Source organism: Nyctibius grandis, chromosome 1 (genome assembly GCF_013368605.1).
Source record: "Nyctibius grandis isolate bNycGra1 chromosome 1, bNycGra1.pri, whole genome shotgun sequence".
NCBI classification, from domain to species: Eukaryota; Metazoa; Chordata; class Aves; order Nyctibiiformes; family Nyctibiidae; genus Nyctibius; species Nyctibius grandis.
In genome coordinates, this window is record NC_090658.1 from 62,043,996 (window position 1) to 62,058,333 (window position 14,338).

Sequence of the window (14,338 nt, forward strand, 5' to 3'; positions counted from 1 at the left end):
TGATTATATGGCCTTTCATTTGTCCATACTGAACAGGTGTCCCTGCCTGTGGCAGGGGAGGTTGGAACTAGATGATCTTTAAGGTCCCTTCCAACTGAAACCATTCTATAATTCTATGAACACATTGGTTTCTCACCTAAAAATAGTTTTATAGTAGCATCATGCAGCCTGGAGCAAAGAACCAATTCTTGCTGGATACCTCCTGAATCACACCTGATGGGTGGCAATGATTCCCAATATACACTTATATTTTGCAGCCTGGCATTTAGGCACAGAGTAACCCATCTGACACATAACATATTGATTTTGTATCATTTTAGGTTCTACACAGCAGAACCAAGCCAAACATCTTCTAATGCAGCAAGACAGATGTATGAAATAATTCCTTCAAACCTGTTTCTCCTCCAATCCATGTTAATGGGAATTATTTGTATTCAATCTCTCCATTCTTTCTGGCTCAGTCCCCATATCATCTGTTCCATATTTTTGCCTGGGACTGATGTCAGACTCACCAGCTAATGATTACCAGTCTACCTCATTTACTCCCTGTGAAAATTGTTACAACACAGATTAATAATAATTTCTTTAAAAGCATGCAGCTCTCTCACAAGGGAGACCAAGGGGGTACATTGTGTGCTCTGCCTGGTTACAGAATCACAGAATTAACTAGGCTGGAAGAGACCTCTGGGATCATCAAGTCCAACCTTTGACCTAACACCACTGTGTCAACTAGACCATGGCACTAAGAAGTGCCACATCTAGTCTTTTCTTAAACACCTCCAGGGATGGTGACTCCACCACCTCCCTGGGTAGACCATTCCAATGCCTAATAACCCTTTCTGTGAAGAAATTTTTCCTAATGTCTAACATGAACCTCCCCTGGCGCAGCGTGAGGCTATGTCCTCTTGTCCTGTTGCTAGTTGCCTGGGAGAAGAGGCCAACCCCCACCTCACTACAACCTCCTTTCAGGTAGTTGTAGAGAGCAATGAAGTCTTCCCTCAGCCTCCTTTTCTCCAGGCTAAACAATCCCAGTTCCCCCGGCCACTCCTCACAGGACACAGCCTCTAGACCCTTCACCAGCTTCGTTCCCCTTCTCTGGACTTGCTCCAGCATCTCAATGTCTTTCTTGTAGTGAGGGGCCCAGAACTGGACATTACTTCCCTAGGCCTGCTGGCCACACTATTCCTGATACACAGCAGGATGCTGTTGGCCTTCCTGGCCACCTGGGCACACTGCTGGCTTGTGTTCAGCCGGCTGTCCACCAATACCCCCAGGTCCTTTTCCACTGGGCCACATTCCTCAGAAGAGGAATGATTCTGAGCCCAGGTAACTCATTGCCTTCCCAGCCCACAAATAGAAGGCCAGAAAGCTCTGCCAGCTCCGTCTCTGGGCTACAAAACAAATGGCAGCTCTGTGCCTTTGTGTGGCCAACTGTCTGCAGCTCTTTTGTAGCACTTTCCCGGCCACTACTATATACTAACATGTCTTGCAACAGGCTGGGTCCTCTCTGCTTCCCTACCCTACTTGCATCTCTCCTACGGGTATAGGAAAGGTCCACCTAGCCTAGCACTCCATCTCCAACAGCGTCCCTAAGCAAGGCAGACTTTCCACAGGCTCTGAGCTCTGGCTGTGTATCACCCACACAGGTCAGTCCTTCATGTGCCGACGGGTGTGCTGTTTTGCTTGGGAAACATTTTTGTTCCCATGTGCTTACAATGCCTCCTGAACAGCATAAAGAACATGATGCAGCCAACCATAAATATTATGATGAGACAGCTTGTTCTATAAATGAACATGTAATAGAATTTGATTTAATATAATGTTTGCTGAAATGGGAGAAAAAAATTGAGAGCAAAGTGGAAGTGTTGATATGCTTTTTAAGGATGGTAAAAATCTTGGACTAGTCATCTTTGACACAGCAAAATCTGAAATAACTTAGGGACCACTGCTCAGCTGTGGAGAGTCCTTTCATACCAGTTGTAAAAAACCTCCAATTTCCAACATTCGGGTCTAGCCAGTGTGACCAGGGGGTTGGCAAGGAGGGAAATCATGAGGCACATGAAAACTTCCTTTGCTTTTTCTCTCAGCTGAGAAGAAGCCCAGTTTGATACAGGTAAGTGTTCTCTTACCATTTTGTTTCTGTGTTTCTGGAAACCAAGCTGCTGTTAAGATTTCACCCACTCCCCCTTCCAAATAGTATGAGACAGCCAATGGATGACCACTGGTGGAAGCAGTCTAAACCAGCAATGCGTATGCTGTCTTACCAGTGCTAAAACTGAATTCAGAAGACTCGGGTAAACATGGGATTTGAGCACAGCAACCTACTTTCATGGCATAAGTTGCGGAACTGGAGCTCTGGTGCACAGTGCACAGCACAGCCAGGGGAAGTACAGAAAATAAGTACTCCAAATTCCTCTGCAAAGCCACAGGAAAGCTTTATGGTTGCCAAGCTACTAATATTGTCAAAATACTTATTTTCTCTTTTCATTCTGCCCATAATACACTGTGACTGTGAAAATGGGCAGAAGGAAAAAAAAAAGAAAAGAAACCCCAGTGATATAGGTTCACACTGAGCATGCAGACCAGCCTGGGAATGTGAAAGGGAAGGGGACAACAGGAGTTATCAGGACCAATCCAACATGATAGCAGGCAATAGATGCTTTGCTGTGGGAAGCACCACTTTTGCATCCTATGGATGCTTAGGTGCTTCCTGATAAGCTGTAAGAAGGCACAAGTGCAAAAGCCAAGTGTGGTGTGCCACAAGCAGAGAAAAGGAGAGTCTGAGGTCACACAGCTCCATCTTCAATGTGCTGAGTTTATTTGTGTTGCTTTTTCAGGCAAGCACATATCAACGGTCTTTCACAATGGTGGCAACCCTCTTCTCCATTAACAGTCTGATCTACTACTTGAGGTAGCATTTATTGGTCTGGGGAAAAAGCTTAAAGACAGAGCAGAGGAAAAGGACATCACAGACAAGAGGCAGCAATGCCACAAAAGTGTGGTTAAATGCTGATCATAGGAATGATGATAACTTCTGCCTTTTCCTTGTTCACCCCAGGGGTAGTCCTCTGAAATGGCTGCACAACCTATCTGCATCTGGAAGAGGTGCACAAACTTTAACACTCAGGAGCCATCTGCTCTACGAGATTAATAAAGCTGAATTTGCCCTCAAGTTTTCAAATTTAGATTAAAAAAACACAAGGAAATCTAGCTGTGATTGCAAGCAGCGATGAGGGAACTTATCTCAGGGCAATCTTTACCTCAGCCGAGCCTTTCACATCCCTGAATTAGCAAGCCATTGCATCAGGTAGACAACATTTAACAGCATGTTTCTCTGTCACAACAAGCAACAAGACTGCAGGGAGAAGCAGGCTTCACTGATGCACGCACAGCATTACTGATGAGGCAGAAAACCACTACTCTCTGAAAAGTGCTCTTAAACAGTAGCCATACAAACTGCCCCCTCACTCCAGCAGCATATCATTAGCTTCTTCACCTGCGGTGCAGCAGAAAGAGCAAGGCAGGCTACCACCTGAAAGAGGGAGAGGACCCCACCACAATCCTTCTTATTCCTCCCTGGGAGAAGGGAACATTTTTGGGTGGGAAGATGGAAATAACACTGGCTATTCTTCCTCCTTCAGCATTTCAAAATAAGACTCTAAACAATGCTAGGCAGTACATCTACTTTGCCAATATGATACCTGCCCACTCTACTTAGCAGACAAGTTTCCCAAACTACAGTATTAAAGAATATACACAACACTTAAGGAATTTGAGAGTGTGGTGACAGAAACGTGTGTGAAAATGAAGAGCTATGTGTACAGCTACTCCATCTCCTCTAGTATTCATGTTGAAGAATCAACATCCAGAGGTAAACAATGAGCATTAATAGATGTTAGATTATTTTGAACTGGTGTACAATAAAATAATATAATGTAATGATCATCACCTTCAGATGTTGCTGATGTTGCAAAGCAAATGGTTCACTTTGAGGGACCTCAAAATCTTGCTCAAGACTTCATTACAGTTAATTTGGCCCCAGAACTTCCCACACATAGGTAAGAAAGTATTTTTCCCCACTTTCTAGACTAACCTCGGAAATTGCCAAGATGCCCTCACATGGCACTGTGTGACCTCCTTCTGCTTCTAAATTGGAACGGGCTGCCCAGGGAGGTGGTGGAGTCACCATCTCTGGATGTGTTTAAGAAAAGACTGGACATGGCACTTAGTGCCATGGTCTAGTTGACAGGGTGGTGTCAGAGCAATGGTTGGACTCGATGATCCCAGAGGTCTCTTTCAACCTGACTGATTCTGTGATTCTGTCAATAAGGCAGGTAATTCATCAGCATGGTGGCACCTCCAAAACCGTGGGCAGGGTTGGGCTCTGAGGCCTGTTTGCATCAATTAACATCACGATGTTCAAAGTTCCTTCAGCTAGAAGTAGAAAAGCTGTGTCCCGAGCTGGATGCCATGCAGGTGTAAGACACTGCATCACATCCAACCCAAGCTAGCTAACCAGCCTGTGTGCAGCCACCAGTACTGATGTGACTACACTGTTTACTGGTTCAGATTAATACCTGCTGGGCAAAAGGCACCACAACATATAAACATGCTCAGAGCTAGCTCAAGGACCTCTGTCACGGCGCTGGTTACACAGAGAAGACATGGCCTTTGTGGGGTGCCAAAGAAGGAAAACAAACAAACAAAACTCACTGAGGTTTGTAGGAAAAGTGGGAAAACTGGACTCGTCCATTGATTGCCATTTCCATTTTTAACTCCGAAGCCATCCTTGCTCCTAAATTCTGTGATGCTTTATGCCTCTTGAAGTCACACATGCCAAAGTAAACAGCCACTTTGACCTCTTGCGGGCATCTCTCAGAGCCTTAAGCTGCTGTATAGGAAATGCATGTTTATGCCTTACAGAAGCCATACAATATACAATCACTGTGCTAAGTGATACAAACCAGGGAATTTAAAAGTTATGTTTGGCAATCTGCCCTTACTGTGCTCTAATTATTTCTTAATATCTGAATTTAAGAACAGCATATTGGCCCCAATTTTAAATTGTCTGGCACTTATATGTTTGTGTCACAGAATTAATGTTAAACAGTTTTCAGATTCTTTATTGAAAACTGCTGATTGTGTATTGCCTGACAAAGCAGAATGTCTCCATTAGAATAATGATTTATTGTAAATATGATAGTATTAAGGCTGACTATTCTGGGTATTAAAAAATGCATGGAAAAAATCCATTGAAAAAAGTGTTATGTGAGCTGTCATAATTTGTCAGTTTAATATCTTTGTCATTTGCATTTCTTTTTAAAATGCCAAGAGCAATTAAACCTTATCCCACCGCTAGAAGCTGCCAAATTTCGCTTGAAATTAAACCAGAATAATGCGTCATGTTAGTTATTTTAATAATATTAAACAACAAAAACAGAAACAGAAAAGAGAAGAAAAGGAGACTTATATAACAACTGCAGCTACAAACAAAGCAGCTAAAATATATAGGCTGGTTTTTGAAATACACACATGAACTCCCTAGGCTTCCCACTTCAACAAACCATTTCCTTCGCCAGTAAGGCCGTAGCAAAGCCTGTGGTCTAAATGTCAATAAGCTGCTCCCAGCAACATGCATTTTCTGCTGGTTTGAGATCGCCATATTTTCAGTTCCTCTCTCCACACAGTTTCTATGCAAGCCTCCATAACGAAATACCCCTCGCTTTTTGGACCGACGCAAGTCCCAGTGAGAAAGACAGAAGGGACTCGTGAGTCAGCAGGAGCTGGAGCTGGGAGGAATCGATCACAACTTTGTTTCCTGTGGAAACACCAGCTGCTGTCATATTTGTGCTTGAATTGCATTGTGTAAGGCTGCTCCCAGCAATGGTCAAGCCATGGATGAAAAGATTGTTCCTGGGATTGTTTCCCACTGTGTCTGCCTCTCTATGGAGATATAGAATTGTCTTTATCATTATCAAATAGCCTGCTGCTATTCAGAAATACATCTAAAGGGATTTTAGCATACAATATGTTGTAAAATATGCAAACATAGTCATTTTTGATTGTTACGTTACGGGAACGGTGGTGCTGAGCAAACTAAGATTAAGCAAATATTTGGCCCTGGCCAGTTAATTTTCTCCTGTGCCTTTTGCTTTATTTGAAAATTGAATGTGATCAGGGACCTAATTCTGCTCTCAGGTCTGTTGTTTGAGCCATATGTTCCCAGCAACTCAGATACCCCATCACTGACAAGTCTGGGTCGAGTTTATTTCCTCTGGGAGGGAAGCAACTAGCCATAAACATCATCCCTACTTCTGATCCCTCCAAGAAGTCCTGCCGCTGGTACCACTGCACCCAGGGGCTCCTTGGAGAGGATGTTTTTATACTGGTATCAGTACAAACCACATTAGCTTCTGTCTCCCAGTACCTGCAAAAAAGGTGGCAGTTTTATTCAAATGAATATGGCTACTTCTCCAACAGCAAATGGGACATCCCTTCTAGTGCTGAGCTGTGCCCAGAGCCAGGCATACATGACCTCTTGGGTGTGGGATAACAAATCTGGGTGACCCATCTCCTCCAACACCCTGCCTCTCCACAGGGCACCAGTGGGGGCTGCTCGCTTTGGCCCTGAGACCCCCCCATGCTCACCCAGGGGCTGCCAGGCCCTACCTGTCAGAAGGAGCGATTAGAGAGCAAATCAGCTGCTTTACTCAGGATTCACTTCTGCCTGCCGGGAGAAGGTTGCTAGGTATTCTTATAGTCCTAAGCTACTTATATTTTCCAATTATACTTTTGGAAGAAGTCTCATAAATGTTTTATGTGAAAATATAAAAAATGATTAAATAGTGAGACACAGGAAAAAAAAAACAAACAACTTTTTGGTAAAATTCCATCCAGTCTACTTTTAGAGCCCAAAGCAATACCCCTGCAAGTCAACCCATAATTAAGCATCAAATTTCCTAAAAGACTCACAGTTAGAGACAATGAACGATGATTAAACAGCAGCAGACTAGATCCTTATTATCAGCCACCTGTTCTTTGGTCATACAATCTTGCTTTCCCCCTAGTAGATCACTTCCAGCCCACTCAGTTTGGGGTGTTTGAAGCCCCCGGAGTGCAGGGTGCTTTTCTCAGAGTGATTTGCACCGGTGCCTCTCTTAACACAACCTTTCCTGCTCTGGACTGCTCCCTCATGCTGTCAAAATGATTGGCTCACGGAACTATGGTCTGGTCCTTGCTAGAAGCGTATGGGGAAGTGATACCTGTTGAATTCCTTGTTGCCAGCAGTGTGCCCAGGTGGCCCAGAAGGTCAACAGCATCCTGGCCTGTATCAGAAATAGTGTGGCCAGCAGGACAAGGGAAGTGATCGTCCCCCTGCACTCGGCACTGGTGAGGCCACACCTTGAATACTGTGTTCAGTTTTGAGCCCCTCACTACAAGAAAGACATCGAGGTGCTGGAGAGAGTCCAAAGAAGGGCAACGAAGCTTATGAGAACAAGTCTTATGAGGAGCGGCTGAGGGAACTGGGGTTGTTTAGCCTGAAGAAAAGGAGGCTGAGGGGAGACCTTATCGCTCTCTGCAACTACCTGAAAGGAGGTTGTAGTGAGGTGGGTGTCAGTCTCTTCTCCCAAGTAACAAGTGATAGGACAAAAGGAAACAGCCCCAAGTTGTGCCAGGGGAGGTTTAGATTGGATATCAGGAAAAATTTCTTCACTGAAAAGGTTGTCAAGCATTGGGACAGGCCGCCCAGAGAAGTGGTGGAGTCACAGTAGATGCGGTGCTTAGGGACATGGTTTAGTGGTAGACTTGGCAGTGGTAGGTTAACGGTTGGACTCTATGATCTTAAAGGTCCTCTCCAGCCAAAACGATTCTATTGAGTCTATGAATTTGGATTTCTCCTTCCATGCACAACACTTGCTTCTTCACCATAGGTGGCAGTGATAATTCAGAGTGCAGATGGGGTCTGAGGGCAGTTTGCCAAAAAACCCACAAAACTGGCAGATGTAAATATAAGGCATGAACTCAGCACCTGACAGTCTGATGCTTGCTAGCTTTTATCACAAAACAAAATCAGAACTTAGTAGAATATAAAATCTGTATTATACTGTCTCTCCAAACCAGCTGGAGTTCATGGTGCTCCTTTATAAGAAGTACTGTAGCAACTGGAATAGTTGCTTAAAATATCATGAGTTTGTGTCACAGTGCAACCACAGCATTTCTAGCTAAAAAGAACCATTTGAAGTAGGGTGGGTGGACCATCACTACATTAGAAGATGCACCATCGTTTTAGTCCTACATGGTATTTGGTTACTTCTAGTGCGAGGTCCAATAGAGTTATTCCGGGCTACATGTTTACAGACTTGAAAATAACACTGGAAGCAGCAGCATCACAAGGAAGTTTAATCCTCACAGAAATGTTTTCCAGGATCATGGCTTTGTAAGCACACTGTTCCAGCTTCTGGGTAAAGGGGCATAAGCCATGAGTATTATTCTAAAATTACAGCAAGAAGAAATTCAACTTTCCAGCAGACAGTGACTTGTGACACACTATAGCATCTGCTTCAACTGAGGCCATGTGTGAAAATAGGAGACAAATAAAAATACACAATGTAGTATAAAAGAGTTGATTACTGCTTTGTATTTTATTGCCCATATGCAAACCATTTCGTGATCTATAGAACACGGCATTTGAACCCAATAAAAGTCAACATGGCATCACTTAGCCACATTTTGCAAGGACGATGAGTGAACTTATACGTAAGAGTGAGGGGGAGAGAAAAGAGATGCTGTTGTCCTGCCCAAAAGCATCTTCCCACTGTTGGGGAGAACAAGAGAAGGAAAAACCCCAAAACACATACACAAGTCACTTGGGCAAGGTACCACCAAAGATCAAACCAGAAGCTGCCAGCAGAACACGACTGATTTTGCTGCTGGAGTTTGGAGTTGTCATCACATCTCAAGGGCTGACAAACCCGCAGTTACGCTGTCACTGTCTCCATTGCAAGTGGTTTTGTTTCAATCGGTTTCCAAATTGATAGGGACAATTCAGCCAAGCTTAAGCCTTAGATGGCCAAAGGATTTCAGAGCCCTTTATGGGCAACAAGTGAACCTTACAACACACTGAGATTGTTATCTAGCCTAATTCTGCACACAGATCAGCTGGGCCACATTAGAGGTTTTTGAACACTGTGAGTTGATGAGAAAACCAGGATCATAATCTGAAGCCCACCTCCCAGCTTGCTCTTCTAACTACCTGAATGTTTTTCTCCCCTACATTTTAAAAAGATGCACCCTCTTTCCCTCGAATTCAGGTAAGAGACTACAAAGTATCTATAAGGTCAAATCCTTAACCAGCATTCAACCCCAGCAGTCTTATTTTTAAAGGATGCTAAATAAGTCCTATTGACTTACTGAAATACAAAAATGACCAGTTACTTCAAAAGCAAGGGAATTACAGTCAGCAAACAGCTTCCTATGTCTCTTGCCCTTCCTGTCACACATGATATCATGCAGAAGAAGGTTAAATTGACACTTGCTATTCACCCTGTCCAACAACATTTCAGGCCTCAGGTTAGACAGCCTTGCTTCAATGGAAAGCTCTGAGTTTCACTACTGGTCAAATATGAAGTTCAGTGTGCTACTGGATATTCCTCAGAGACAGGATATTCAACGTGCAAGACCTCCAATCCCTTTAAAACAGATTCTTTACTGGAAGGCATAGCCTGCAGCCACAGCCATAAAGCCTACATAATTCAGGGTAACAATTAACCACATCTAGCTCATTACTGCTAAAATAATATTCCAAGTGCAAAGAAGTCACATATATCCCCAAGAAACATGAAACAAGGCCTCCCATTTTTGTTCAATACTAGAATGGTATGCACAGCATGGCACCTTGCTACGGTGCCATTCGCCCTCATGAGGTCCCTCCCCGCAGCTTTTGGCACTTCACATTGGCACACTCCTTGGGTATGAATGAGTGTGTGAGGCTTGTCCACTTTAAGGTGAGACGCCTGCCCAGGCAGGACACGGCTGACTAGGAGCTCTGGGGGAAGGGATGATGCTGATCTCACTCCTTCTTACAGGAAATCCCCCCCAAAAGCATCACTTGGGAGCACGCCTGTTTCCGCAGCATCTCTCTTCCTGCTACCGCAAGTTTCTCGCTACTTTTATATTCGCTTTCTTTCCCATGAGTTATTTCCAGCCCTTCCTTGGTTTTTCAAAGCCAGTTTTATTACATCATTGCTGTCGCCAGGCTTGATGTGTCTGGCCCGAAGCAGGCGCGTGCAGCAAAGCCGGAGGCCAGGACCTGGCGGTGGAGGCAGGCAGGGGGCTGCTGGCTGCCCTCCCCTGCCCGTAGCGGCAGGCAGTCTTGCAGCTGAATACCTGCAGCCATCCCACCAGAAAGAGCTGAGGCCAAAATAGGCAAAAAAATACAATTAGAACTGATGTGCCATACACAGATGGATGAATATTTTATTGTTGTTCCAGGAAAGGCTTTTAAAAGAACACACGAGACAACGATTATGTGGAGCTGTCTTAGTACACAGATTAAAAATATAAGCAACCTAACATTTAAAGGAAAGGATTTTTTTAATGAAAACATTGTTTCTTAAAACCATGGAACAGCACGGACCAAAACAGCTAAAGGGTGCACATAGGTGACCTATTAGCAACACTGATCTTTTTAAATAACAGTTTTGCCCAGAAAATTATTTTAATGATGGCACCGAAGATGAGTGATGAATTACAGAGATATTTCTGTTATGCAGAGCAGAAGATGGAGTTTTGCCCAACAGTTATCCATGGTCTGACTTTGAAAGTCTCTTTGGCAGCATGATGAATTTAATAACAAAGGCCTGATTCACTGACACTGATAACCAAATTGTTATTTCTAACATTCGGTGGCTGAAACTCGCAGCTGTGCTAATATTCTGCAGTTCTGTATTGCCAGAAATAGCATCTCTTTAGGAAGAATTCAGGCAGGTACCCAGTTTGTATACATTAGCATGTTTACATTTCAGTTGGTGAACTGCTGAAGAACAAATTAACTAGGCAGTTAGTTTTATGGTTGCAAATATCCGCTCCTTTCTGTTCGATCTCATAAGCGCCCGGATTACACCATGTGTGTTTTCAAAGGTGTATCCCTGTAGAAGTCAGAGGGCACGGGCCACATCTACAGAGGCATTCAGCTGCACAGTCCCCACGTTGGCACCCAACTCTATTTGGTTGCAATTAGGGATTAAGAGCCCTAAAAATACCTCTGTATACCCAGCTGTGTTTACCCAGCTCCCTGCAGACTTTTTGGAAACGGATGTATTCCCTACATCACTCAAAGTGTGGAAGCGGCTGCACTCTTGGAAGAGCTGCCTGGAGAAGGGAGCGTGCTCATGCCACGTGTGGGGCTGAAGCTCGCTGCGGGTTTGGCCAGGCTGATGGCAGGCAGCGAGAAGCTCACTGGTAACCACAGTGGAAGGTGGAGCATGGCCTTACCCTCTGCCGTGACATCCTCACTAAGGCTTAATTCCATCTGTTAGGTTGGTTTGGGGTTTGTTTTTTTTTTTTTTTACAACTAGTTTTTAATTCTCCTTCCAAAATGCTTATTTTAACTAATTTCATATGTGTATATATTGTTTCTAAAAAATGCAAAGTATTGGACACTGTTTCTGCATGAAAAAAAATAAATATCTGGAGTTATTCAGCAAACTGGTGTAATAAGAGGGAAGGGTAGTTGGTAAAGTTGTGCAGAGAGCAAAGCCTTACTTATTTTAACTTCCAAATTTTACAGATAGCAACCAAACTGGAATCTTCCTAAGGCAAAAAAATTATATACACATAGAGGAAAATCCGTTTCTATGGCTTTCAGATACTAGCTTTCCTCTTCATCCCCCCAAAACTGGACTTTAACGTAAATATGACTCATTCCAGAACAGATTCTTATAGCTGGATTAAAGTGATACCTCTGTCAAGACTTCAATAATATTAGTTGTTGATGCTGGGGAGTTTAAAAACCTGGAGGAATTAGCAGCTCTGCCTTCCAGGGTCTCTCTTGCCCACAGGCGTTCTGTGCCAGAGAACAGGATTCCTTCGCCTCCGACCAGAAAATTCTGCCTTGTCATGGAATATCGAACACACGTCATTATCATTTATTATGATAAGGCTTCTTAAAAGCTGGCCAAAGCACCAGTGCGAAGAGTATTCCTAATCTTATTTATTTTACAAACATGAATGTTATACTAGGAACATGTCAGTTTTAAAGTTCATAGGTACTGGCAATGTAATTTTCCATGATGCCAGCCTTTTAATTTCTGGAAAAAAATCCTTTTCTTTAATCTTAGACTTTATAGAAATAAAAGCAGCAAGACTCTTTAATCTGCTTGTCACAGAATTCAACAGCAATATACTCAAGATGAGATTCACCTGAACAGCTTAGCTGACATAAGCAAGAGTTTTGCTATTATTACTAAAAACAAACAAACAAACAAAAAACTCCCACAAAAATAATCTACACATATAGTATCACCTCTGAAATCTACTGTAGAATAATTTTTTCACACCTTGTAGAGGTGATCATCACTTTTCAGGTCAACATTAGAAAAATCTGATTATTTGAGCAGGTTTCAAAGGGCACTGAATCTACTGCAGATTCGGTGTCTTAGTATGTATTGTACTAATACCAATAAATCAGACATGTTCAAGTTTTACAGCAATCAAAGCAACATCCATCCCAAAGAGCTCTCTTTTTGCTCTGCTTAGTGCTACAAGGTAAAGCACAAGGGAAATGCAAATAATGCATTTCATCACAGATGCAACATTGGTATTGTGTGCGCCTCCTTAGAAACCATGAAGTGCATTATTTGGCATGAAAATGCATGATCTAAGATTGGAACATCAAAGAAAACAATCAAAAGTGCAGATATATTCAATATTTTATGTACTAAATATAAAAGAGAGCAAGGCATTATAAGGAGAAAATAGAAACAGCTTAAAATAAGACATATGAGAGAGACGCATTACCTACATTTCATTAGTTTTATTAGTTCCCTATCTGCACCTATTGCAATCTGTGAGAGATATTTTCCTACTGAAGTACATGCATTTTCCCTTCCTGCCACATTTCCTGCATATAGCTTCCGAAATAACACTGAAAATCTTAAAAAGGCAGATCCTACATTATAGTTCAGGTTCACATTTCCAGGAAACACAGACTTAAACCAGAAAAAACAGACTGTTAAAGGGTTAACAACTTAAGTGTGTCACATTTTACACATAGAAATTTACTTTAATAAAGGACACTGAAAAGGAAGAAGCCGCAAAGGCTAAAGAAACACATCTCCTGCAGCAAGTGAGACAGGATACAAACGAACCCCATAGCTCTGCTAAGAATGAAGATCTGTTTTGTTTCACTTACCAGCATTATCCATTTTCCCCCCTCAGTATTCAAAAAAAGCAGAGTTCCCCAGAAAAGCAGCCGGTACGGTCTCCGTCTCGCTCTCGCTAATGAAGCTGGCTGCCCTTCTCCTGGTTATTAGACCTTGCTGGCAGTCGGAGCATACTTCATGCACTGACTGCAGTAGACATCACCAGGAAATTTATATCTCCAAGGATGACAAACAGCCACTAGCTCTATTATAGGCTGATTAAGATTGTGCGAGCCTATCAAATAGATACTTAAATCCCCCAGGGTTTTACCTCTTCAGGGGGAAAACAAAAGAACTCAAAGCCTATAGTATTGAATGTACCTTTCTGAAAAGTAAAAGTAATGCTAATGGGGAAAGGTTTAATGGGTAGGAAGGCAAAACTTTGAACAAAAAAGGGATATGTTACAGAGCAAAGGGCTGTGATTTATCAGTGATGCAACAGCAAAAGTTTTAAGGAGAAAAAAAAGGGGGAGGAATCTATGGCTGAGAAAGTGTTAGATTAGATTACAATTTGCAGCCATTAGCTTCGCCTGTGCTTTAAATCCTACAAGTTCTGCACCTGATGTTCCCTATGGTTTTTGAGAAACACAATAGATGTGCTTATCTGCAAATGAACGTCAATATATTAATTGCCTGGAGACATTAATTATTATACTATTCATAGCTGAATGTAAGGAAAGGGTGAAAAGTTAGTACAGGGCTTTACTTCTTTTAAAGTCAAAGTAAAAACACACTGAATGCTGGAGGGATTAGACTCAACAAAATATGAATGACATATGCTGAGATAAACATGTATTACTTCTAAATTTTCCATACCACCTGAGTCTCTGAGGCACAGGCTTTTCCCCCCTAGAAGTAAACAAACAAACAAAACCAGTATAGAACCCTAAACATTTCCCTTCCCTACACTTCTAGAG

General features: G+C 42.7%; 1 protein-coding gene across 1 annotated transcript in view; it reads right to left on the minus strand.

The window, feature by feature from the left end:
• The window catches only part of PHACTR2 (phosphatase and actin regulator 2), a 124,536-nt gene extending 110,987 nt beyond the window's left edge, over positions 1–13,549 (minus strand). Inside the window, exon 1 of the mRNA XM_068425151.1 lies at positions 13,412–13,549. Coding sequence (XP_068281252.1) covers positions 13,412–13,424 — 13 coding nt within the window. The 5' untranslated portion in view covers positions 13,425–13,549. The remainder of the gene's footprint in view (positions 1–13,411) is intronic.
• Between the last annotated feature and the right edge of the window lie 789 nt (positions 13,550–14,338).